The sequence below is a fragment of the Neopsephotus bourkii genome, unplaced genomic scaffold (assembly GCF_033783945.1).
Source record: "Neopsephotus bourkii isolate Nb327-2 ecotype Australia unplaced genomic scaffold, CSIRO-AGI_Nbou_v1 NB_1768, whole genome shotgun sequence".
NCBI lineage: Eukaryota > Metazoa > Chordata > Aves > Psittaciformes > Psittacidae > Neopsephotus > Neopsephotus bourkii.
Window position 1 is genome coordinate 5064681 of NW_026902242.1, and position 27231 is coordinate 5091911.

At 39.2% G+C, this 27231-nt stretch overlaps 2 protein-coding genes across 7 annotated transcripts in view; one reads left to right on the plus strand and one right to left on the minus strand.

The window, feature by feature from the left end:
• ARHGAP29 (Rho GTPase activating protein 29) overlaps window positions 1–11625 on the minus strand; it is a 74738-nt gene extending 63113 nt beyond the window's left edge. For 2 of the 5 annotated variants that reach the window (XM_061379241.1, XM_061379242.1), the window contains exon 1: window positions 11572–11625. The gene's annotated coding sequence lies outside the window, so the exon portion shown is untranslated. The remainder of the gene's footprint in view (window positions 1–11571) is intronic. The other 3 variants (XM_061379240.1, XM_061379239.1, XM_061379244.1) reach the window with 2 other exon arrangements.
• Window positions 11626–12184: 559 nt separating this feature from the next.
• Window positions 12185–27231, plus strand: part of ABCD3 (ATP binding cassette subfamily D member 3) — a 31304-nt gene continuing 16257 nt past the window's right edge. Inside the window, exons 1-3 of one of the 2 annotated variants that reach the window (XM_061379153.1) lie at window positions 12185–12345; window positions 24857–24893; window positions 27037–27138. In XM_061379153.1, the coding sequence (XP_061235137.1) occupies window positions 12230–12345; window positions 24857–24893; window positions 27037–27138 (255 nt within the window). In that variant the 5' untranslated portion in view covers window positions 12185–12229. Of the gene's footprint in view, window positions 12346–17814; window positions 17922–24856; window positions 24894–27036; window positions 27139–27231 lie in introns of those variants that run through there. The other variant, XM_061379154.1, reaches the window with a different exon arrangement.

Genomic DNA, 27231 nt, shown 5'->3' on the forward strand with positions numbered 1-27231 from the left:
ACAGTATTTGGAAATAGCAAAACAGGTTGATCTAGCTTATACAGGATGATGACAAGTGTGATAGAGTTCTAAAAAGAGCAGGATTTACCTGCCACCAGAGGTATTTCCTGCAGAAACAGGAGTGACACTAAGACTTTAAAATGGAATACTCAAGTAAATCAGTATGCAGAAAAGACATACATCACCGGCACATGTGCAGAAATGATTACTGAGGTGACCAAGAGGAGATTAAAAAAAAAGGCTGAGATCAGACACAGTTGTGGCATATAAAGACATTAATCAGGTAAGCACCAAGGAGAGAGATCTGCTAAAGCAAAAGGGCAATCAGTGATGAGGAAAAATAATCCAGTATAAAATGCCAATTTGTAAATTAAGATTAGAATTTAGGACAAAGATACTAACCCAGAGAAGTGAGTTTCTAAAACAAATTTCCATTGGAACGTGGGAGCAAAATGTTCAGTGGTGAATCTAAACAGAAGAAACAGGGTGCTACAGTGCTTCCAATAACAAGAACTGGACTTGATCTATGTCTCTTCCAGGTTTATATTCTTCTTATACTGTTACTCTGAAGACTAATTAATGGTGCCTTTTTGATAATATGACCTTATAATGTGAATTTATCAGCCTTACACTATTTGTGTTTTAGCCCCCAGCTGACAAGAAAACTTCTGGGTAGAAACCCCAAGCTATACAGCACAGTGTCCCACATAGCACCGCTCTCCCCAGTATCAGTATTGAACACGCTGTGCTTCAGGAAGTGTTGAGTTCATTAAGTTGTCAGCCCAGCCTTACCTGTGGTAGATTTGGTATTTCCCAGATGATCTTATTAACTAAAGACTGGTAGGATGTGCTAATTTATTAGAGCCAGCTAAGAAGCAGCTGAATACTACCTTCAAAACGTACGAATATAGTTAAATAAGATATCTGTACAGCAAATGGTCACAAGCATAGTGAAATTTCTGGTTTTATGGCATAGGTTGACTGAGTTTTGTGCTACTATAGGTTCTTTTGTGTGTTAATACTGTCTTGGAAAAGCAAACAAACAAAGCCCACAACCAAACTAAGCAAACAGCCACACTGAATATGCGAAGAGCTAGTCTGGCCTCCCAACCTAAGAATTCACTACCATATACAGTCATTTTGAGTTCATTTTCAGAACACTGTTTTTATTAACTTAGTATCTGGGAAGAAAACTACTGTGTTTTGGTTGGGTGTTAGTCAAATCATTTCTTGCTGTTGGAGGGAGACTATGTAGCTTTAAAGTGAACCTTGAGAGCATTTTAATCCCTATTCTCACATTTGCTCAATTTTTCTATTAGCTCTATTGCAATTTGTTGTGATTTTATTTTACTTCAATGATGGAGTTCTGAAAACAGCACATTCCAAGAGCACAAGTGCAAACATCCTCACAGTGTTAACACTGCTCACTGTGGGATTGCATTTTGCATTCAAATGGAAGATGATGAATCCAGAACTTTTGGAGAAGACCTTTGAAGTTAGTTTGGATCATTATCCAAAAGTGTGGAAGGTGAGTTAAATTTTCTTGAACCAGCTATGTAATAATGTTCATGTGACCACAAGAGAACTAAATGAACTTGGAGTCTAAAACCTGCTACTGCCAATGGAAGGTCCCATCTTCTACCTCTAGAACTTCTAAGGAACAACCATTATGACTTTGTAAGAACCGCCCCCCTGCCTTTTGTCTTTCCTTCTTCCCTAGACTTTTCTTCTTGTCTTAACCATTCCTTCTGAGATTTCAACTACTACTTTGCTTCCTTCCTTTATCCAAAGTAAAAGTCAGTGCTCTGCTTTCCTATACTACTCCAGGATGTAATCTTTTCCTCACAGATATTCTCTTCCCAGCAACGGAGAGAGCATAGGCTATTGTTGTGCTACACAAGCCCTATTTCCACCATTATGAACAAAAGATTCAGATTTTCCTTACTGAGATCTTGGAAAAAAGTAGACACATGTTACTTGAGACATGAGGTCCCTCTGTCATTGGAACAATTGCTTTAAGCTGTGAGACAGTACAAAAGATGAGCCTGTTGAGCATCCATCTTAGAAAAGGCAATTTCAATGGTGCCTAAAGTAAATTCTGCAAAACATGCCTACAAGAACTACTCAGTACTTGTGTGTCTTGATGTTGTACCTGCTTTTAGCAGTTTCCTTCATCCTCCTCTTCTGCAGGACTACAGGGCTTCTTGGACTGAAAGGTATTTCAGCAGTACAGTCTGGATAACAACTCCTCCGCTTCTCATTTACCATGGTAGTCCTATGAGTCAAGCCCTATGATTTACAATTTCAGATTACAAAAATAAATATATAATAATAAGCTTAAAGATAGTATAGGTGTTTCTGAACATCAAATGTATGGCACAACTAAGTTTACAAAAAGAATTAGGAGGATTAAGTTTACATTTTTTTTTTCTTAGTTAACACACACAGCTATTAAAGCTTTAGTCCATGCTTAGCATTTGGTTACTTCTGCTGCCTGTTGATCCTATTCCCATCCAGTTAGTGTGAGATAAACTAGGGTGTGAACTAAGCCATGATAATAACATGGAAACATGTCTTTACTTGTGGTAAAAACTCACTCTCATCTTATTTCAGATAACAGGGCAATTGGCAATTGACGTTTGACTTGGAATGATGTAATTTGGGTGATTATTTACTTAATAGTTAAACTGTGTATCTTCTATTTATGTATTCTGTATTCAGATGAACTGTGTGGGTTCAGTGTTGCTGAGCAGGAGCAAAGATTCCTGCCCTGCCTTATAAACTGTGCCTTAGCTGGCAGGCAGAGAGGATGAGCTTTCAGCTGTGGCTTAGGGTGTAGCTCTATGTAGGAAGGAACAGAGAATTTTCTCACATTAGTTACAGACATACAACTTTATGCCTCAAGGCTGAAGAGTAATATAACTTTGCATTCCTCCTGCTAGAATGGGATGAAACTTCACTCTTTATTTTTTCCCAGGAATGAAAGATGAATTTAAATTCTGTACCAGAAAAGGAGAAAGTGTGTGTATGTATCTGTGTATTTATATTATACACATGCACACATGTATATTTACATACCTACAGAAATGTTCATCATGGTTTTCATCAAACATGTCAAACACTGGTCTTTGTAGCATGAGGGCAACTGTCCTGATTGGCATCACATTTGGACAGTTACGTACATTATATTCCCTGCTGAATTCAGTTTCAGATTTTAATTTCCAGTGGGCATGAGCTATACTAGAAAGCCCCATAAGCAGTATCTTAGAAGATGTTTTAACTGCTAGCAATTTCTTGGGTACTATCAAGCTAAATAACTTCACCTAGTGATCTGACTTTAAATGTCTACTCATCAGTAGTAGCACAAACTATTAGTATTAGAAAAATGTAGAAATAATAAGTACCAAGAAATTATTAGTAGCAGCTATTAGCAGCAATATGTAGTATTATTAAGTAGTAGTAACAACATATAGCAGTAACATCCTTTCTTAAAAAGTAGAACAGCAGTCTCTATGTATATTCATGGAGAGGAGTCTCATATATCTTAAGAACTTTACTATTTTCTCCACATTCTTCAGGGGTCTACTTTCTGGCTCCTCCTCTACTGTTATTGTTCTTACACTTATTTAACAAAAGCCTACTTTGTTTCATGTTTCTGGAACATATTTTGTTACCTATTCTACAACATATTAGCAACATACCTCTTCCTGTTTGTTCTATATAACTAAGAGGGTTTTTTTTTTTCTGTTAATAACCTTGTTTCTCTGGTCTTTTTAATTCCTCTCATTCTGTATTATCTTTATTGGAGACTATCTGGATGATTCTGAAGGTATCATCTAGCCCTAGTTTTTATGGTTCTGTGATCTTTAATCAACACTGAGATCTTAAGTCTCTCTTGGTTTTCTCAATCAAATTTAAGATCCACCACTTCTGTATCTTCTGTATAGCTCCACTGCATTCTCTGTTTTCTTAGCACTAGGTAAGTATCAGCCATTCATTATTCACACCTTTCCTTGCTGCTTTCAACTCTGTTATCAGTGCATTTCCTTCCAAAACTGTGAGTAAAACCAGATGCTTTGAGAAGGAAGACACCTAGCTCCTATCTATGGGAAGGTTTTTAGATCCTAAGGGTACAGATCTTAACCAACATCTCATTATGGCAACTATTGGAAGGCAGTGCATGCACTAGTAAAACACCTTTTTGCAGCAAGTGTTGCTAAGGAAATCAGCTGGATTCTGCATGTGTCTTCTGGAATAGTCCCAAAGAAGTCTGCCACGGAAGTGATCTAAAACTGCCCAAGAAGCTTTAATTAAGGCTGTATCAGGATACAACCTTTAATTATATGGCTTCATATGTTTTTACCACAGGATTGCTGCCTCATTCAGTAAGTAGACGGTTATTTAGTATTAATTTCTACTATTAAATGCATTTGTAATCAGCACTAGAGTTTAATGAACACCACCAAAATACAAGGCAAAGTTTAAAAACACATATTAAATGCTAAGTATTTTAAAAATTACTATGTTTAAAGAAAGCTCCACCTACCTGCAACCACTTACACAGAACACTTCTGCAAATACCTCTCTGATATACCTCCTGATAGCCTGAAAATATGAAATTATGCAATTGTAGGCCAGCTTTGAATGTGTTTAGGTAACTTACCCACAGCAAGCATCCAACAGGGATTCTGTGGCAGAGCTGAAGTGGTAGTTCAGATAATTTATCAGCATTTATCTGCCTTAGCCATAGAACTATCATTGTTCTTCCCATCATATGGGAAGCCTCATACGCTGTGTCTTAAAATGTTTGTAATATATGACAGGGCAGGCCTGTAGGCTGTTGCTGTGCAATCCTAATCCGGTACAGGTTCATGCAAGAAGGCAACTGGGGTTGTTTATCATGAGGAAAATGGGGCTGAGGGATACCTTATTGCTCTTACTGTAGTCTTATTGCTACAACTACCTGAAAGGAGGTTGTAGTGAGGTGGCTGTCAGTCTCATCTCCCTAGGGACAAGCAATAGGGCAAGAGGAAATGGCCTCAAGCTGCCCCAGAGGAGGTTTAGACTGGGTATTAGGAACAATTTCTTCACCAGAAGGGTTGTCAAGCATTGGAACAGGCTTCCCAGGGCAGTGGCTGAGTCCCTGGAAATACTGAAAAGACATGTTGACGTGGCACTTAGGAAGAAGGTTTAGTGCTGGACTTTGCAGTGTTAGGTTTATAGCTGGACTTGATGACCTCAAAGGTCTTTTCCAACTTAAATGATCCTGTAATTCTAAGATCCGCACTTGACCTACCTGTCAAATAGTTCTCCTACCACATTTCCCTCATCTCTTCCACCATAAATTGCTAGCTCAGATATCACAAGTTCCTGGCCTAGCCAGTTCCATCTCAAATTTAAATTGCCTTCTTTCAACCTTTTTCTTCTCCAGTCAAGTAACTCTAAATCCCTCCTTTCCATTTTGCTCAGTAGCTCCAAGTGTCACTCTCCTATTCTGCAACACAGATCCAGTCTGCTTTTCTTGCCTCATCACTTAATTCCCATCCAATACCAGAATCACCTGTCTAATCTCCTTGTTCAACTGGTCTCTATGTCCTCCTTCCACTGGCTTCCCGGCACAAGGCAGCTCAGCCTCCTTTCGTAAATACTACCTTGCTAAGCCACTGCAGTTTCTATAGCCCTTCTTAACTGATTTCTTGTCAAGCCATTTATTTCTCTTCCACTCTCAATCTTGTCTCATCCCTTACATGGTTTTATCCCCCTGCATTCAGATCAGTGAGCTCATTCACCATGTCTAGCTTCATTTTGGCATAACACCCACTGCATGAAAAGCCTTTGAGCTTGCATAGTACTTGATCAACAGCTGACTGCTTTGTCTGTATGGAGGAAGGCAGAGACTTCAAGTTACCACATTGCTCCTTCACCTTCTATCTTTATTCAGCTGGTGAGTGTGCAGCAAAATGGTAACTGAACCTAAGTGTTAATAAATGCAAGAGGAGAAGTTCTAAGACTATTTTAATTCTCAAAAAAAAAAAAAAAAAAAATCTGAACTATACTGACTCAATAATTAAGAAATACTGTACTTGCCAAGAAGTTTAGTGTGCAAAAAGTACTAAATACTAAATAGTTTGAAAGTCCCTGTAGTGAGAGGAAGTAGGAGACAATAGTTCCCAGGGATATGCCAACAGGGAGAACAGTTCTGCATAGACTAAAAATTGGACCCTCACTACTAATTTTTCATGGTGATTAACTAAGCAAATAGATCTGCACACAGAATGTATTAAAAATCCTTGTTCTGTTCTATTAACATCCTTTCTACATTACCAATGTTAAAAACAAACTTTGTTTAAAGAACACATCATCATAATGTGTATTTGTGGCCATAGCTCCTGGAAAACAGAAAGATGGGTCTGATAACGTTATTATGGTTTAAATCTAATTTCTGATACATCTTGACCAAATATGAAAGAGTGATACGATTCCTTTTTGAATGGTTGTAACAATTCAAGCTTCATCACCTGAGTAAAAAGGAAAGCACAATGACCCAAAAGCTTGTTACATTTTCATAATATACTGAAAGTATGTTATTTTCCCATTGCCTCATTCTCAGAAATAACTGGACCCCAATTTATTAAATAAATTAATCAGGTGAGGCAGAAAATTTCTGCCAACTTTCAGTTTGTGTCATTATAAATCAGCAAAGACATAAAGAGCTGAAAAGCCCTCCTGCTAAGGGAATTGTGGGGCAATCTCAATAGAAGAATTCCAGCTCTACCCAGGAAAAAGGACTTAGTTATAAACCTATTTTAAACACTTTGGTTTAAATTACTGAATTCAGATATCAAACTTGACACCTTGACTTTTCAAAGCATTGTTATACTGTTCAAGAATGCTGTTTCAGTAAAATGTTCCTTAAAAACATCCTTCCGTTTTCTCATTTTTTGATGAAAAAAAGGGAACAGTTGTCTAACCAAGAATTATTCTAAGTATATAATATGAAGTCAACATTGATTAATGACTCCTGGTCTTCTATTTTATGTACCTAACAAACCAACATAATTTTTGAGATAAGAGAAATAAATGTTGAGCAGTGCAATACCTTGGCTTTCAGATCACCAAAAGATGTCAAGATCAAATTGAGCTGTGATTCATTTCAGGAAAAAGACTGAACATGCTAAACAGGAACATTTAGTTTCAGTTACCATTTTTCTACCCACTCACCTAGTCCAAACAAGGTAGGCAAGTGAGGCATAAAATGTTGACTGACACTGACTGTTCAGAAATGTGAAGTAATACATTTTGGAGAGAAAATCTAACTCTGGATTTATTTCATACAGATTGTCCAGTGACATTGGCTCAGAAAAGGAATCTAAGCATCACTGTGGATGGCTCAGAGAAAACATCTTTCTGTAAAGCCAAAACCAGAAACTAAGAGGGAAACCAAATGAAAACAGTTAAGTAAAATAAAACTGAATTCTTACTACATACCAGTGGTTTGCTCTCATGTGAAATGCTAGGTGTGTTTTCTGGGGCAGCAGAATATGAGAATATGAGTAATTGTAATACTTCACGACAACCAAATTAGAACGGATGTCAAACACCATACTTTAGAACTAAGTCAACACGTATATCTTTGGAATTAGAGTAAGATCCACTATGAAAGCAGATGTGTGGAGCCTATACCATCTCCTAGAGTATCTGATACTATCCATGAACAGACAGGAGAGCAGATAATTTCTCAGTTTGGTCTAACAATTGTACTTCCTATGTCCTTCCACATTTTCACCTGGACTTTCAAATTTATGAGCTGTGCTTATAAAAACTGATCTGTTGTCTTGTATTTTGGAAAGGCATAAGGTATTAAGTAGAGGTACGAGTTGTTTTTATAGAAGAGCTATCACAGACACATTAAAAACAACAGATGTATAGAGCAAAAAATATGGTCAGAAATCAAAGAAATGTAGGAAGTAGACTTGTGCGTAGCAATTAAGCTCTTGCAGGTTATGGTGTCAGTTAGGACAAGTACTCCTATCCCCAGACAGTGGGGAAGTAAAGCTGAAATGGCACAGAAAGTCTTCAAGCTAATGCATTTAAGCCGATGTTCTGCTCATCCTAAGCTCTCTAAGCTTTTTTTTTAAATATACACCCCTTATCTTCTCCCCACATTGTTCCCAAATTCTACTTTCAGCTCAGAAGGACTGTCTTCCCACATCTTAAATTCCTGTAACATCCCAGTCATCTGAGGAGGTAGTTAAGAAAAGGGCAAGAACAAGAAGAGAAAACATGAGATACAAAGAAAAGGAAGTGTGTCCTCTCTCTCTGTTCTGGACATCAGAGCAAGTTTATGTCCATTTCAACTTCATCCTGTAGGCCTCAATCTTAAGATCAAATCTGTTATAATCAGCAGTATGTTTCTTGGACATGGAGGCTTGTGGGTTTTGAGTGGCTGATACCATATCCACACTACTTCACCCACACTGGAATTTCAAGTTGTACAAAGTGACTAAACATCTAGTGATTAGATTTCATTGATATTAGCTGTACTGATGAGGCTGACATTGGGAACAATCTGTATCATTATACATATACACACATGTACACATAAATGAACTGATACATAATTAAATGTAGCTCAACTTCAGATGCATAATTTCTTTCACTTAAAAATCAAGCAACAAACCAATACTCTGCTGTAGCACTTCAAGAGAATGACAAAACCTTATCACTTAACACTGATGACTGCATTAATAGAGCAGCTCATTCATTTCCCCACAACCCATGCCAAGTTCTACAACTAAGAGATATTCCTAAGAGATAACACAGATTTCACAAAAGAGACCACATCAATCCCTGGAAGAGTCCTTCTAGCTCCACTAGTTATTAAGCTTTCAACTATCATAGTACTTAACACTAAACAAGAGAACAATCTTGCTGAATTTATAAGGACTTAAAAATTAAGCAAGTGCAAGTCTACAGAATGGAGACCAGCACTATACAAATTACCTTAAAACTTAACTAGCATACATGGCACGGTTTGCATCTTACAGCTTACCTCAACTTACATAAATGAATCTCATTCTTCTGCTACCTTTCACAACATCTGTAAATTGCTCTCCAAGATATTAATATATGTTACATTGGACCTATATTTTTTCATTTAATTATTAGATATGTTATTCTCAGAACATAGCTGGGTGTTGTATGCCAAGTGCCAACAGCAAATAATACAGGTTCTTCCTGTTCTGAGAGAAACTAAATCAGAGCATCTTCTGATTTGTTAACCCAGACTCCATTAAAAAAATGTATTCCCATAACTATTTGTGGGACAAAATATTCACTCCATAAAAATTTATTGTATTCTTGACTTCTACTCCTTAAAACTCAACTGGCTAAAATCAAGGTTGACTGAGGACATGTTTAGGAATTTTATTACTGTTTAGCAATTTTATTACTGCTTTTTATTAAGCAGAGGTTTGGGTTGGTTTTTTTTTTTAATTGTGGAAACCGAAGAACCTCTTAGGCAGAAACTGCTGTTTAACACTTCAGATACAGCACCATAGCCTAATTCTTGTTGTTATGAGATCTCCTGATGCCCTTTATAGAGTTTTCAGGCTTCAATAGCAAATATGCATTTTAATTCCTACAGGCTTCTGTCTTCTGGAATGCACCTTCTAGTTTAAATAGCTTGCTTTCTATTGATGTTCTTGCATAGCCAGAAAGAAGTTTGAGCCACACCATAGACCATATTAAAAGCACAGTTGCCAGCTTCATCTTGTTTCTTCAGAGAAACTACGTACACTATTATTAATCCGGGTGACAGGCGTGGTACTCTTTGCCTTCTTCCAGGCTCCCTCTCCACCTCTACCTTTTACATTTGGAATGCATTTGCATTAATGCTGCTGTCATTTGCTACCTTGGAAAACTCTCACAGTTGACTTGTATCAAGAATACCAAGAAAACAAAAGGGCTGCAATGTACAAAGTATATGTAAGTGCAGAGGTCTCAAACTGCAGAACAAAAAAAAGAAGCTTTTGTCACAAAAGAATTTGATCAGTGTGGGTGACTTTATCAAGAATATGCTTAGCCGTGAGCGTTGGAAACTGATGAAATAATGGATCAATAAAAACCTCATGTTTTGCATTAAGTGCCACTTTATCAATCATGCTAACAAAGTTATTCTGAAAAAAAAAGGCAACATTCAGGAGTGGAAGCAGTAGAAGAAACAGTGGAGGACTGGATCCACAAGACAAGTTTTACAGATTGTAAGTGTATGTGAAATTAAGGAAAAGTTAGAAGATAAATAAATTATGTAATAGGACATGGTATTGGCTAGCCTCAAAAAGTGGGATAAGGACGTTACAGAAGACAAACACAGCAGAAGGCAAGTCTGCAAACAACCATGGTCAGCACGACCCAGAGCGATGGACATTTTATGTAAACAAGGTTAGGCTATATCAGGTAACTAGTTCTGGGGAAGGTTACAACCAACCTAAGCTTAAGGACAGAAAAGGACTTCGAGCGCTCTTCACCTCCGCACAGATATTGGGATTAAAATTAGCAGCAAAACTGTAAAGATTAGTAAGCCTGTAGTAAGACTTGTAGAAATTTCCATTTTTGTAATGATTTGAGTATAGGAAGCTTATTTTGATGAAGAAACTACCTCTTCTTGGGCTCTCACATTTACCTACTGCCAAAGTATCTAAGATTTTTAAAAAAAGGCATTTTTACAAACAACTATCATATAAACCAAGATGAATTTATTAATGCTGTGTGATTCTGCTCTCTATTTTCCCAAGGATCAGAAACACTTTAAATAGTTTTTGATTATTCCCCCCCCAAAACCCACCAATGTGCAGCAGGCATTTGAAAGTAGGGAGGTTACCAGTTTCTCCAAAGTCACAGAACAAGTGCCAAAGAAGTAGATTCAGCAGCATTGACTCTAGTGCTCTAGAAAATGTGAACACTTTGATGTTTTGAGACTCCATCCTTTATATCACAACATAAACTTCCCCCCAAATGTCTGATGATGCCAAGGATGGGGAGAGCGAGTAAGAAAGGAAAGTACATGTAGTGATTCACAATGAAGAGAGATTTCTTCTCATCAAACTATAGCGGCCTTGCTACTCCAGGAAGACATATTTCAAAGGAACAGGAATAGCTGATAAAACAGTGACCTATGCACACACTCCTGTATCACAGTAACAAAAGCACAACATTGGAAGGTAATCAAAAGATTGCATGAAAACCTTTTTTAGACTAAAAGAATACATTGATTCCAATTGCATTTTGATCTCCATTTCAGTTTGACCACAGGAATCATTCTGCCATTTCAGTGTTAACCACTGCACCAATACAGGCTTTATATATTTAACTGACCAGTTCCTATAGAAAGTACAGCCATTTATAGATTATCAGATGTCTGAGGAATATGACCGCAGGGGAAGAGCCAGTTAATGGTTATCCTGGCATGGGTGTTTTTGCTGGTATAGCTTGGGTGGGCAGGCTGTTATTAACTCTGCTGTGCGAGTGTAACTGGTTTTATAGGAGGCAGGCTGGTATCTCCTGCTGTACCTGGTGTGGATCTGCTCCTGATAGGAATTGTTTTCCTCGTTTTAGACAGCTGACAACTCATTCCACCCCCAGTCTGGAACTCAATCTCAGCAACTACTTTCATGGCCCTAAACAAATAAAAAAGAAAAAACACAACAAAACAAAACAAAAAGAACCCCCCCAAAACCAACTAACCAACCAAAAAAAAAAAAAAAACCCAAAAAACAACAACAAACCGCAAACAGCATGGCAAAACTTACATCAAAGTCTCTGTTAGCAGTTTATTTCGTGTTGTCTCCACTTTTATATGGCATTCAAAAGTCACACTCGGGAATCACACTGTACGCCCCGGGAAAGCGAGTGACCGGAGCAGGAGGCGCCAAACCGGGGGTGCCTGAGGTAATGGAGGCACAGACTGAGAGGCCCGGCCCCTTCCCTTTCACCCGCTCCCGGGCCATGAGACGCACCCGCTGGCATGGGACATAGGGAAAGGAGCATTGATTACCACTGCCCCCGCTGCATAACCCGCCTTCGCCATCGCTCCTCAGGCGACGCTCGCCTCGGTCCGTCCCGTCAGCGGGGGAGCGGCGGGGCAGCCCCGCCCAGCTCCCGGCATTCTCTGCACCCGCTCGGCTGGGCTCGGCTCCGCTCGGCTGCGCTCTGCGGCTGCACTCGCGCCATGGCCGCCTACAGCAAGTATCTCACCGCGCGCCACTCCGCCATCGCCGGGGCTGCCGCCGCTGCCTGTGCGCTCCTCGGGGTGCTCGGCAAGCGGCGGGCGGCAGCGCAGCACGGGTGAGGCCGCGGGGCGGGAGGAGAGCCGGGGACAGGCGCGGGGCTGGCGCTGCCGGGCTGAGGCCGGGGAGGGCTGTGGCCTGGCAGAGGGGGCACCACCGGGCGCGGCTGCTGCATACATCGTCCTCCCGGCACCGGCCTCCTGGAGAGGTGGCGTCTGTGGAGAGGGGCCAGGCGGCTGCATTCCCCCTCCCGCCTTCCCTGGGGTGCAGTCGTGGAACCGTAGAATCACCCAGGTTCGAAAAGACGTTTAAGATCATGGAGTTCGACCATTCCCAGCACTGCCAAGGCCACCACTAACCCATGGCACTGAGGGCCTCATCTCCACGGTGTGTGAACACTTGCAGGGACGGTGACTCCAGCCCTGCCCTGCGCAGCCTGTTCCAATGCCTGAGCATCCTCTGAGGAAGGAATTGTTCCTCAGCTCCATCTAAACCTGCCCTGGTGCAGCTTGAGGCCGTTTCCTCTTGTCCTGTCACTTTGTTCTTGGGAGCAGAGCCCAGCCCCTCCTGGCTCCATCCTCCTGTCAGGCAGTTGTAGGGAGCGATCAGGGCCCCCCTGAGCCTTCTCCAGACTAAACCCCCCCAGGTCCCTCAGCTGTTCCCCATCACACTTGTACTCTAGGCCCTGCACCAACTCCCTTTCCCTTCTTTGACCCTGCTCCAGCACCTCAATGTCTCTTGTCTGGAGACTGGAACAGGACACAGGATTTGAGTATTTTCAAGCTTCTGTAGCTTTTTCTGAAATCTTGGATCAAAAAGGAAGCATTAGATGCTTGACTAGTAGGGATGTCCTAGGATGCCTTATCTACACATGGGCTCCAGCTGTTGTGCTGCCATGTAAGGTGCACAGATAACAATTTCAAAGAGATAGTATATGGTTATTTATGAGGATTCCAGGTGTATGTGTGCTAGGTTGTCTATTTGTTAATCTCCTGTGAAACACTTGGGTACTGTAAGGTATGTAAGATGAAAAGTGTACCTGAGGTTCAATGCTTCTCTGATTTTAGTATATTTTAGGCTGTGGATTATTGACCATATATTAAAGACCTGCTGTGTTACAATAGCACAGTTATCATGTAGTTGCTACAAATCTGTGCTGGTGCTAGATCTTGACAGTGAAATGGACTTACTCAACAGAATTAAGTAATAATATACCTGCGATTAAGCAACAATCTAGTTTTATTTTAACTAATTCCTTTCGTACACATGATAGTCTTTAAGAGCTTTGTGGAGTTAGGTAACCTTGTCATATAACATGTTGGCAATTAATACGCTGCTGGCAATTTATGCATTTTCTGCCTTGCATTGTTTGTATGAAAGTTAAAACCACAAGATCCCAAACCATTGCCGAGATTTACTCTTCTATCAGACTTGTAGGGAGGGATCATATTTTTCAGGTATCCTAGCTTAATTTAGTAATGTAAAAAAAAAAAAGGAGAAAAGCTATATAGAAAGGGCATAAAATGGTGAGGTGGGGGAGTTACTGATGCTGTAGTGCAAGATTTTCGTGCTTAATGTGTTACAATGGTGTTTTTAAGAAAGACTAAACCATACAGATGTTCTGCATGGGAGCATCTACGTTTTAATTCAGATCAAGCGTATTCTTTTAAAGTGACTCTCACAATTGTCCACATTTACCTTGCTCTCCTTTATTGAGGAGTGATCGTGGAACTAGGTTAGCTTCAGATCAGAGCACATCTTCAAATGTAAATGCAGGCACAGTGCGCTTTATTCCCACTACCAGTAGCATTCAGTTGACAGCAGCAGGCTAGAACTTGTCCAGAGTAATCCGTCTATCTGTGAAATAAATATTATGTGGATCCTTGGTTGTCCCCATAAACTGTCTTGCTTGGAGATCTTTTGATGCTGATCTGCATGACTTGACAGTGGCAATGTATCTATTAGCCTGAGAGTCAATATACTGAAAGGGAGTGTTAGCCTTGGTACTGAAGACTGTGTTTGGAATGTGTGCTTCCCATATGAGTCTTTGATTCTACTAGGTACACTGCTAAAAACCTGAGACATTCATATGTATTAAGTAGACCAAATGTTATTACAAGATTAGTGAGACTTGGAAAGTAGAGATGATTTATAAATTATATTCTAGCTAGTTTAGCAGTTGGATGGAGTTGTGAGAGCCTGACATGATCTGTCCCCTTTTCCTTTATCTGTCCTGCAGTCTTTCTAATAGCTTGTCCTTTACTTCTGTAATCTTCCTCTCTAAAGCCATTTTGCATTCTCAAATCTATTAGAAATGCAGTTGCTAAAATAAGTGCCATGCTTGCAAACTTGTTCACTTGTGCTATGTGCTGCTTTTATGCTTTTAGTCCCTGTGCAGCTTAGCTCTTATTTACTACTGGTACTGTATTGTGGTCACGGATTCCAAAATCTAACATCCAGCATTCAGTTGTTTCAGTAATAGTTGTGCTGCTATTAGAATGCTATTTTTGAGGATGGTTTTTGCCCACTGGTGTTCATCCTTTTCTCCATGTTTCCTTCTGAGGCACACCTGGCCAAGAGCCTCGCAGAGCACTGTCAGGTTTGGGCAGTACGAAAGCTACATTGCCTACATCACCAGCCTTTACAAAAGCATCCAATTATTACCACTGCCTTGTCCTCCTTTAGTCTCATTAATTTGTGTATCATTCATTCATTTCTTAAGGGATTGTTGCTAATGTAAATTATAGCATACTTTCAGAGAGGATTCTGCATCCTTGTGGTGGTATATGATGCTGACATATAATAACAAGTGGTAAACCTTGGCGCAGCAGGGATAAAAATCTCCAGGGCTTAGTGTACCCTCTAATTTCTGTGTTGAATTTCTCCCTGTCTCTTTGGGAGGAGAGAGAAGTTAGGAGGGTACAACCGTCCTAAATTTATTTTCTTATTCCTATAGAGAAGAATTTGACTCTGCAATCTAGATAGTCTGTAGGAGGACTGGTAATGTATCCGTTGCTTGAGCTTGACTGAGTAAAGTTTGTGAGTAATAGTGATGGTTTATTTTTAAATATGTGAATTTCTTTGTTAAGCTTGGTATATAAAGCCTAAAAATGTTGTGTCATGTTAGTGGGAGATGAATTTCAGCTTCTTGAATTCTGGAAGGTGAAATTTTAGTTTTTAGCTTCTAAAGCCAAAGGTGAATGTTTTTAAAGTTTTGCTGGAATGGCAGCCATAGGTCAGTGTCACTGCTGGCCAAAGTTAACAAGGAAATAACATACAGATTAAGAGAACATAATCTTCTTTTAGCAAATCAAATGCATTTGAATATGTAACAAAAGTTATCTTACATAGGCGTCTCATGTTGTGTGTGTTTTCTTTTTATATAGAGTAATCAGTTCTAGAAATGACAGCAGGAAGGAAAGAAGAGGCAACTTTCACCTACTTTCCTGCTGTTAGACAATAGGGGCAAGGTCCAGTACAACTCCTATCAAGTAGTAATGTATGAATAATTAAGCTGTATATGTTATGCTAACCTGCCTTAGTAGGTCAAAGATCACTCAATTAGCGCTAGCTGTGTTAGTCACAGATGTTCTTCTGCAAGAGCTATTACACTGCTGCTCAGTTTTGAAGTACTGATAGGTGGTATCACTTGCAGTTTACAGTATATTTTAACCACAGTTTTCTACAATCCTCCAAAATGGAATGACATAGCATTGTTTGCTTATAGTAACATGATAGTGTTCCATGTTACTTCCTTGGAGTAAAACACAGAAAGAAAAAATAGTGTTTCTCTGTTTGAGTTGCTTCCGTTCGTAAGTCTTGTTTCCTTGGAAAAGCTTCCTTTCTTCTTGGGAGGGGAAAAGTTGTTATATGAAAATGCAATTACAACTTCAGTTGTAGTATTTGGGTTTTTTAGAATTGTAAGAAGTTGTCTTGTTTGAGAAACTCCATTATCCTGGGTATGTGGTACAGGAGAAAAAAAATCACTCCATTCTGTTTATTTCTTTTCCCTAATCCTGCCTCAAACAAGAAGCAGCAGAATATTTGCTGAAGATTTGGTTGCTTTGGAAATAAAACCTTAAGGGGTGCTCCATAAAGGAGCTGGATATTTTCTGTTACCCCTCTAATGAGAATTGTTCATGAATATCTACGTAGTTTAAAATAAAGTACTTACACAAGTGGAGAAAGAACTTGCGTTGCTCTCAGAAAGAAGGTATTTAACTTGTACAGCTTTATACTGGAAAGAGTAATAGGAAGTAATTTGGCTAGAGAGTTTGGAACTGCAAGATTAGGGAAAAGAAATAAACAGAATGGAGTTAACAGGAAGGAATTTGTAACAGATTAGAAGTAAAAGATTTTAGAAGCTGCTCCAGGACAGTTGGCCTTTCCTATCACCTGGTTGTGTCTGTTAGCATCTAAAAGTATACTAGGGTATGGACATTTAATTTTTTATAGATTCAGCTTCTGAACCCCAAGCATTTGGCATCTATCCTGTGGAGAAGAATAATGCATAGGGGAAGAACAAAGCATGCTTGGGGCTTTAGAGGTTAGACACACCTGAAGCAAGGAGAAAGGCTCATTTGTGTTGATGTACAGAGAGTTGTTGACACAGTGTACATCAAATAGGGTTTTGCACAGTTAAGATGAACTGTGACACATGAGGTATGCACTTGTCTGTCATGGGGCTTCTCATCCTCTTTCTTCTGACAGGGTGGAAGTAGATGGTCTGCTTATGTCATCAGCTGGCCTGCCCATGAACCTAGTTTGACAGTGATTGATGCACAGACAATCAGCAGTGATGGACACGTGTTCAGACATTGGGAGAAGCTTTCAAATGTAACACAAGTTTATATATAGCAAGTGGCTGTTGTAACTTGAAGCAAGTCATGCATTTTTATTCTGGTTTTGTACATTTGTGATGTTATCTTTTCTTTGCCTCATTTCTGTAGGTTCTGAAGATGTTTGGGTGAGCCTTACTAGTGTACTTTGCATAAAGGGACATAATTGAGATGAGTCTCCTGTGACAAGAAGGGTGAAATGATACTGCTCTAGATTAATAGGCTGCTTCCATGTATGTAAAAGCCTTAAAGGGAGCCCCACGCTGCTTTGTGAAAAGCGGGCTGGTGTCAAACTAAAACAAAATCAACCAAAGAAACTCTATGCCAACTACATTAAAGTAGGTTAATCCAGATGTGAATGTGACTCTTGAGCCTGCTGCTTTCTGTATGCACACTAGCATTTAAAAACAGAACAAAAAAGACAAAACATACACATAGGATTGCTAGTAAATGCATCTAAAATATAATCTTGTAGAAAAACCTGCCTGAGGCTCAGAAGACCTGTTTCCAGCTGGAGGGTATGGAGACAGGAGATACCAGATGAGTCAGCCCTGCTCCTAGCATTCAGACTGCCTTTGTTTTGGGCCTGGATAGTTAATTAGTGGTTTCTCTCTTATTAAATTGCATAAAATTATTGCTGTCTAAGCCAAGCTGTAGTGTAAGTAAGAGTGTGAAACTCTTGTTTTTCGCTTTGCAGGGAACTAGCTTGAAGTCTTCCACTGTTACCCATGAGGGAGAGCTAGAGCCACAGCTGAGGCCAAAGCACAAGTGTGTGGAAAAACTTAATAGCTCTAAGGTTTTTCTTTACGTGTTACTTTATTGAGATGCAAACTGCTACTGAAAGTTAAGACTTCCTCTGCAACGGCTGTGATTTCTTGCTGCCTTCTCAAATGTTTGTAGAAACTTTCAGAGCAATTCAGGGCCCTTGCTTGCAGTGACATAGCTGGCCTTCTTGGAGTCCCCTTCTTGGTTGCCTGAATGCATTCCCCTCACATTATTTTTGCTCATGCTGCTACCAACCTAGAGCCAAGAAAATGGTGCTGTCAGTATCTATGTGTGCTCAAGGTGCCCTGTGTAAATGGACATGCTTTTGGACTGTGCCCAGGCTTCTGAGTAACACTGCTGCCCATGACCTGAAATAACTGTACAGTTGCTCTCTGTTCCTCCGTGTGGGGTATGCAGTATGAAGCTGTGTCTGCCGGTGAGTGTGCTGTCTGTGACACTATACTTTTCTTGTAGCTGTTACTTCTTCACATGGTAACCAAGGTATGCTGTTGCATTCAGTCTTTAGTAATCTGAATTGTGTTCTGTTTCTACAGTGTCCCAGTAGTACCTTGACTGCAACACTAACCTGAAAACTGCACAAATAACTGTGGGCTACTACAAAATTTTTCACCTTTAGTGTTTGTTGGTTTTTCTTATTGTGTTGTTAGGGTTTTTTTAAAGCTATGAAAATTGCCCAGTACCATTCTAGAATGTAAGGTCTGCAAAATACAAATACAAAGGTTGCTTAGAGGTAACAGCTCTTTGAAAAGCTCCACTTAACCCTAAACCAAATGTTTTTCTTTTGCACTGTGATGAGGAGAAGCTAGTCATTTTCTTCTACAGAAGGAAAGCAGCATGACCTGAAACATGTAGCTGTTTTTGCAGTTAAGCACAGCATAACATTTTTCAACCCCTCATTTTCTTTTCACCTGTCATTAAACTAAAAGTCTTGCTTATCTGCAAGAGGAAGTCTTCCTCTGTGATTTTGTTATTTTTAGCTGGGTATAGATCGCTTCTGCTGAACTTTGTTCTGGAAGGAGGCAGGTATTACCAAAGACATCTGTCCTTTAAACATTTTCCTGTTTGCTAGCAAGTACCACAGCACTAGTATTCCTGAGACCTTTAGGAACTGGGCTCAATGGCCTGATGAAGACTTTTCCCAGTTTCTCAAACCACTTTCTTCTTCAGCAGTGTTGAGAATGAGTAACCACCACTGTTGCATGTTTCTTTAGAGAGAATAGCTTCACTGGCACAGAAACAGAGATAAAACCAAAGATTGAATGCTGTGACGAGCACTTATTTGAGGACTGAAATTGCATGGGATTATAATAATTTTTTGTCTTTTTTTTTTTTTTTTTTTTAATACTCAGATCCAATTAGAACCTCTCTGATTCAGTTCAAGTCTGTTGTCTCTCTTCTGCTGTGTGCCTATGTAAAGAGTCCAGTGCTGTCTCAGTGGCCTCTTAGGTAATGGAAAACTGCTAGTAGGTTCTCCCAATGCTGCTCTTCTCCAGGATGATCAAACCTTCTTCCCTCAGCTTCCCCTTATTGGGCTAATGCTCCACCCTCCTGACTATCACCATAGCCCTCTGCCCCTTTTTTTTGTACTGGTGGTCCAAAACTGATCTTAGGACTCCCTATCATAAATGGTAACCTTGATAAGGAATGTCTAAGAGATTGCATTATTTTGCATTAGAAGCATTAGTTTGGGTCTGACTTTGAACACCATGAGCGCAGAGAATAAATTTGAAAGAATGCTTTGATTTGTTTAGCATGAAGGTAGCAATCAGAAGAAACACCGTGAAAATTGATGCAGATTAAACTCACTCTGATCTTTGTTTTATTTACCATAGATGGTCATGTGAAGCAGATAAAAGTTGCAGGTTCTTAAATTATTATATTACTATTATTACTGTTATTAGTCTAAGTCTTTACAGAAGCTTCTTCTCTCTTCATCCTCAGTACAAAGGAAGACTTTTATAGAATTACTTAGTCTAGGTATTCTGGAACCTTATTCCATAGACATAATCGGAATCAAAAGTACTTTGTGTCTGATTCTATGTGATCTGTTTTGGGGTTTATGATCTGCATTGCTGCAGAGGGGTTGCTGCATCAACCATGGCAACCTATGGATGTAGTTCTGTATTTGAAAGTAGAATTTGACTTACTGATTGGTTTAAAAATTAAACCTGAGACTGTGGGATTTTGGAGAAAGACTTGACTAGTGCAGAAGTAGTACCTGCTGAATAGAGGCAGAGGGGTGTATATGATTAAGATTTTTAATGCTTCCATAGAAAATTGTAAAGAAGCTGTGCAGGAACACTTTTAAGTGTTGTTTAGTCTTGGAATATTCTGTGTTCTTATCCTTACCTAGAACTATTCTTACCTAAACCAGTAGATTTGGCTCAGTGTTAGAAGTATTTCAGTACCATAATTTTTCTTATCTGCATACTGTCTGGGTAACCCTTTTCAAAAACCTCACGATCAGCACCCTTCCTTGACCGTGAGGGCACTAAGGAAACTCGAAAGTTAGTCTGCCCATCATCTACTTGGTGATGTCTCTGATTCCATTACTGTGTTGGCAGGGCATTTTTCATAATTCCCTGCCAGTAAACTTGGTTGCAGTCTAGCATGTTCCACATGGAACACTGAAAAGCAAGCAGATGTTGGCGATGAGTTAATAGTAAGTTAAATGATTCTGCTACACAACTTGGGATTCTGTTGGTACAGTAAGAGCTTGGAAGAAAGCTGGCTTTTATATTTCTATGGGTTTTATTATTTCAGATAAATAGAGGAGCTCAATATAAAAGGTTTTGTGTAGTTCTGGGCAACTGTTACTGTATTAATTTGTGCTTGACTCATGCTTTTAAAACATTCTTGCCAAATGTAAACTGTCGTGGTTATTGTAGTTTAAATTGAGGGGCAGGGGAGTAAAAACTCATGGTATAGATAAGAACAGTTTAAATAATTGAAATAAAAGTAAAATGTGATAATAGGAAATAGAGGAAGGAATAAACAGGTGATGTACAGCACATTCTCTCACCACCCGCTGATTGATACCCAGCCCAAACCCAGCAGTGACTGGCCCCTTTTGGGTGACTCCCCCCAATTTCTGTATTGGGTATGACATGCTGTGATATGGAATACCCTTTGGCTAGTTTGGATCAGGTGTCCTGCCTCTACTTCCTCCCAGCTTCTTGTGCCCCTCCTCACTAGCACAGCGTGAGACTGAAAAGTCCTTGATCAGGGTAAGCATCACTGAGCAACAACTGAAACACTGATGTGTTATCAACATTGTTTTCAGACTAAAGCCAAACCACAGCACTGCACGAGGTACTAGGAGGAGAATTAACTCTATCCCAGCTGAAACCAGGACAGTGATTCAGTTTAGAATCACATAATTTTTAAGCTGCACTTAGGCATTCATAAATTCAAAAATGTCATGAATTATTTTCCTGGATTAGATGGCTTTATGGTGTATGCCATGCTTTTTTTCTTGCCATGCTTGTTCTTGTAGTCTTATTTTGTCACCGTACCTTGTTTTGATCACCTGAAGCAAGGTCATATATTCTCTTAGTAACTGTAATTACTGAATTTTTTTTTCTAAAATCTAATACCCATGAAGAACTGATGGCTGAAAGTAAAAAAAGAATCCAAATGCAGAGAAGGGCAAGAGAAATATCTCAGGACTTTCTGATATAGAAGGGGAGAAATGAATGGTCAACAATCACTGCACAGTTCTGACTTCAAGGTAGAGAACAATATAGATGGGTTCCATATGGGGCATGTTCCGCATCACTGCTGCTCCCATTCAGACTGTCTGGAAGTTGTTTTTACCTTGGGATCTTGCATTGCCCCAGCCAGCTCAGCTTCAGTCTCAATACATACACTCAGGGAAGAGTTTCATCATGAGTATCTTGTGATGAAGTGAGAGGAACTACAGTAAAGATCAAAAGAAGAGCTTTTCTGCAGTTTCATGGTAGCTGCCTGAATTGTAATAATCTTGATCGAATAAGCATGTGATGAACTGTACTAACCTGAGCTGTGTCATACGTGTTACCCTACCACAGCACCAGGTCAAGCATTAGTAGCATTTGAGCTTCAGGTCACTCCTGTCATAATAAAAAGCACAGTTCAACCCAAACTGGAAAGTGATATGTGTGGATAGGGTAATCTCTAAAGTTGATACTGCAGAAAAAGGCAGCTTTGTGTTTCTATTCCAAGCAGTCCTTATGTTGTGCTGCTTGACAAGGGCCCCTATGCCAGAGGAATTACTTGCAATAGAGAATTTGGACAGCATGTAGCAATTGCCTTCCTTCACAATAAGGCTTGTGATGCTCCAGCATTAAGCAAATGAGAGGTCTCTAACAGGGAGCTTGAATATAGCAAAGTGAGAGTTCTCTGCTGTAACCAGATAATCTTGATGTATTCTTGCTGACTAATTGAAGGTGTTATTTAGGCTTTAAATTCAATGTGAATGCAACCACAATTCTCACAAAGATAAATCTATGAGAGTATAATGGAGTCTGGAGTAGTGCCAGCAGGTATTGGACTGAAAAAAATGAGGCCCTTGGGGAGGAAAAGTTCTGTGGAAGTTTTACTCCAGGCAGAACTGTGGCACAGTCTTTTGTTGCAAGTAAAATGGTTTTACTTGTTAAAATAAAAAGGGATTTATTTATTTTTAGTAACAAGAGCAATGTGTTTGTAGCTGTGTAGCCACATTGGTTTCTCTGCTTCTAGATAATCCAGACTTCATATATAGCATTGTCTCCTTTCTTATTGAACTATAGTCTTGTTTTGATTTATTTATTTATTTATTTTAGAAAAGTAGAACAAAACACTTAAAGCTCTTTTTCATTAGGTTTTGATTTTACAAATACTTTAAACCTTTATAAATATAAATTCTAATTGAGTGGGAGTTCACAATTAAGTATAATATCACATTTCTGAACAGTCCTTTCACTTTAATGGATAATCAGTTTCAGCTCAGTAGTTCCAGCTGCTGAATTTCTCTCAATAGGCCTACTTCAGGAAAAAAAAGGATCAATAAATACATCAAGGGTATTCACCTGTCAGAGTAATTTTGGGCCTCATCTTCTTAATATATTACTATTTGAACATACTCACTTATGATCCTTTCAGTGCTGAAATGATTGTGTATTACAAGTGTTGTAACTTCAAACATTGTCAGGCCTTGAAGCATCAAAGCCAGGAATTATTGCATCATATCTGGAAGAGCAGCATACTTTGATTCTGCATTACAGCAAGTTATAAATCGCCATGGGAATTACCCCCCTTGCTTCATAACAACTTACACTTAAGAAGACTCCTTTTCTCCTAGTTCCAAAACAAATGTCGTTGGACTGATCCATACTCAAGGACACTTCCAAAATATGCCAGGTTTTTGTACTTTGAAAAATTGCAACGTGTGTATTGAGAAGTTTCTTTTGCCAGCAATACATTGCTCCTGCATGGCCAGGATGTAGTCTCCAACTGCATTGTTTCTTAGACCTTGCACACTGTTCGCACTTCTGCAGACATACTTCCGTCATTGCCTGATTAAGTGTTGTATCTCTTCTGAGCTTCTATTAAGGCATTTCTCACCAGTCTGCTCTCTGCTGCCCTTCATGGTCTTTGTTTTGTCTTTCACACAAGTAGTCTTACAAGATTTTTATCTCCTCTCAGGCTTCCCTCTTCTTCATTACCTGTAATTAACTTCTTGCTAAACTGGCATCTCTCCCTTCTCACTTTCTTGGTCTCCTCCTTCCCTTCTTTTCTCATATTCTTCTGATACCTTGCCTATTTCTTCCATAATTGAGTTATTTCTCTTCACTGATCAGTAACAGTCACAGATCTTTCTAATGATCATAAATGAAAATAGGCATGGTTTCTTCCTAGGTATTTTCTTTGCCAAGATTTAATGTACAAGTGTGAAATGATGCTGCTGATAAAGTTGCAGGATAACTGGTTGGGTGGCAGTCTGCTGTTGTTTTGATGTTGAAGGCAGAAGGAGCAGTGTCTTACATGGTTTCTGCTTCCCTGTAATTGCCTAGGTGCTGTCTTGAAAGCATATGAACATCGTAGGCTGAAGGCAGCCTATTCTCAGTGTTACATTACGATGATTGAGAAATGGAAGGTTACAATTTAATGTGGTTAGCTGTCACTTTTCAACTACATAAATTCATAAGCTCTCCTTACAGCTTCATGTGCTTGTCTGATGCTTGAATGGTCAGAAAGGAAGACAGACAAACGAAGTGTTTCATATATCAGCTTGCCTTTCTTAAAAGGAGAGGACAAAAGAATAGCATTGTAGTTTGAAATGTTTGTTTAGCAGTAGATATTTTTCTTCTACCTGTTCTGTAAAATGCTAGGGAAGGAAAGGACAGAATGAAAACTAGCTCCACTTCCGATGCACACCCTTGCATGAACTTGGTTTCATAGGATCTGACTTTACTCCCCCCCCCCAGCATATTTTACTACATATAATCTTTATATGTAGTAAAATGTTATTTGGAAGTTAAATATAATGCAAAACAGATCTGTCTGGCTTAAGCAGGTAGTGCAAAACATCAAAGTTGGGTTGCTTGGACTGCCGAATCTGCATTCATGCAGTTTTCATTTGTGGTCAGTGGAACCATGTAGCCATGCTTGCAACGTCTATGTGAGAAACATAAAACCACAAGGAGTTCATGATACATAAGCCAAGGCAAAGCAAAACTTGGAGGTGAAAGAGCACGATGTATTTACGGTATGTGAAACTGAATGCTCGAAGAAGTCGGGTCTCCTGAAGTTGCATAAAACCAGAATATGAGTTTGACATAGAAGGTAGCCCTGCTGTGAAGATGCTGGACTGCTTTGAAAGAAAGGGATAAAATCCCAGTCTCTCCTTTTTGTCTCTTCTGTGTAGAGATCAACACAGAGAAGTGCATTAATAACAAGTAAAATACTTTCTTTTTTCCTCTGCAGTAAAAGAAGTGGAAAACAAGCATTGCAGAATAATGAGGTAAATTATTTCTTCACGTAATATATTTTTAACAATACTGTGGTTTTTTTTAAGTCACGTAATTGTAGTTTTATTTTGGACAGAATGATGGCTGTGGTGCAGATGTGGTTTGAATGATACTTTAAGACTTCTTGCATTGGTTAAACAAATGGAAGAATCAGGTCAACCACATGTAGTTGAAGTTTGATTGCATGATGGTATGCACTTGATGTGTACCATGTGCTTTTTCATCTTTGTGCCTTATTTAAGGACTAATATAGTCCTTGGCAACAAACTCCTTCTCTGGAGACATTCAAAACCCGCCTGGACACGTTCCTGTGTAACCTTATCTAGGTGTTCCTGCTCCGGCAGGGGGATTGGGCTAGATCTTTTGAGGTCCCTTCCAATCTCTAACATACGGTGATACTGTGAAACAGCTGTCTGTAGGTTTGGTATGACTTGTATTTGGTTTTTCTTTAAAAGAAAGTGTGGAACAAGATGTAGAGTCTGATAATTTCTGTAAAATACTACAAACTTCTGATAGGAGGTTTGGCATTTCCCTGTTCTTTTGTGTGACAATTTATTTGGAAAGGTTATATTATAGCCCTTTAAGTCAAGCTTTTTGTTCCATGTTCAAATAAAATACAAAAATTACCCCAAAGGGCAGAGCCCATGAGTTAAGATATTTGGTCATATGATGGCATGAATAGATAACTATTCCACATACCTCCATCTTAGCTGAAAACATAAGGCTTGCACTGGATAAAGGTGTATGCAAGCATCATGTTCACTTCTAGCCAGACCTTGACTGCACTATATGCCATAAACACTTGTATTTTGCGTAGTTATATACCTATTTGTAGAAATCTCAAGCAGCTTTCTCTTATTCCTGCCCATCTTAGATATAATTTTTTCTGAATGAGGAATTAACAGTCTCAGGAAAACTTTGGGAAAGCCACTGTGTTTGTCGGTTCTATTACAGTAAAGCAATAACGTGTAGGGTAATGCATCATTAGGCCTGGAAGGTAATCTTTAGTTGTTGGGATTGCTTGAAATTTTGGATAAATATTTTTTAATGAAAATAATTTTATCTACTGTATAATATCCTATCTGGCTGGAATTTTTATCTAAAGTTGGCATTCACATCATTTTTTGAAAAGGGCAGGACTAGAGTTGTCTTAATCCCATGAAAAAATAGCTGTAGGCTTATTCCTACTCAGAGTAAATTTGTGTTTGCTAGAGCTCAGAGCTTTCCACTTGTTGCCCATCACACAGTATATGTAAACAGCAAGGAAAGAGATTAAGCTGGGCATTTTTGCACATTTCTGTGGTTTAATCATCCTTCACATGAGGCTTGGTTAGCAAAGATAGCAGGATTAAGTTGATCAGACAGGACTTGTTTTAAGCACATGTGTACCTTTTTAGTCTGCTTTCAGGACTGAATTCTTATGTTCCAACTGTGAAGGGGAAAACTGAAAACAAAGGAAAGAAAGAAAAGATACCTGGACTTGTTAAAAAAGCGTTGAGGTTAGTCAGGGTAGAAGATAGGGTTATATAGAGTAAGCAAATGCATCTGACCTAAATCACAGCTGTTTGGCTACCTGAGGGTTTTTGAGTGTATAGATATGGATCACTAGAAGGGTGTTGCACTGGTTTTTAGAAGTAAAGGAATACCACATTCTGGTTTCACTCAAAGCAAGTTTAAGCTGTACAGTCAAGGGATTTAAACCAGTGATGGTCTGGACAAATGATGGAAGGCATCTTTGGCTGACGCTTGTCTCTAGAAGAGACCAATGTTAGGAGATGCAGATGCCATTATAAGTTATAATTGGATGTTTTAATGTTGTGGTCTACATTGTTTGTTTATCCCTTTTAGTGTAGATTTGAAATATATTCTTTAGTATTGCAACAGCAACTTACTGGAATTTGTTTTGTTAGACTATATCAGTTATTTAGGATTCTTTTAGCTCTGAAGGCATATGCCCCTGATTCTTGTATTTCATTCAACTTGTGTGAGGAGGTCTTAAATTGGAGGGAAACGCTGCAAACGCTGCATAAGGAACGTAGCTGTAAATAACTTGGATAGGGAAAATATCACAATCACATTTAAATAATACCTTACAGAAGAACCTAATTTTTCTTGTTTTGCTTATTTGATGTGCAGCAGAAAGAGGGAAAGAAGGAGCGAGCAGTGGTGGACAGAGTGTTTATTGCAAGAATATGTCGAATCCTGAAAATAATGGTCCCTCGAACTCTTTGTAAAGAGGTAAGCATTGCCTGCAGTAACAAATACAAATGGGCATTTTTGGAGTCACATTTTCTTTTGTAGTTAGATCAGCATTTAAACAAAAGCATATAC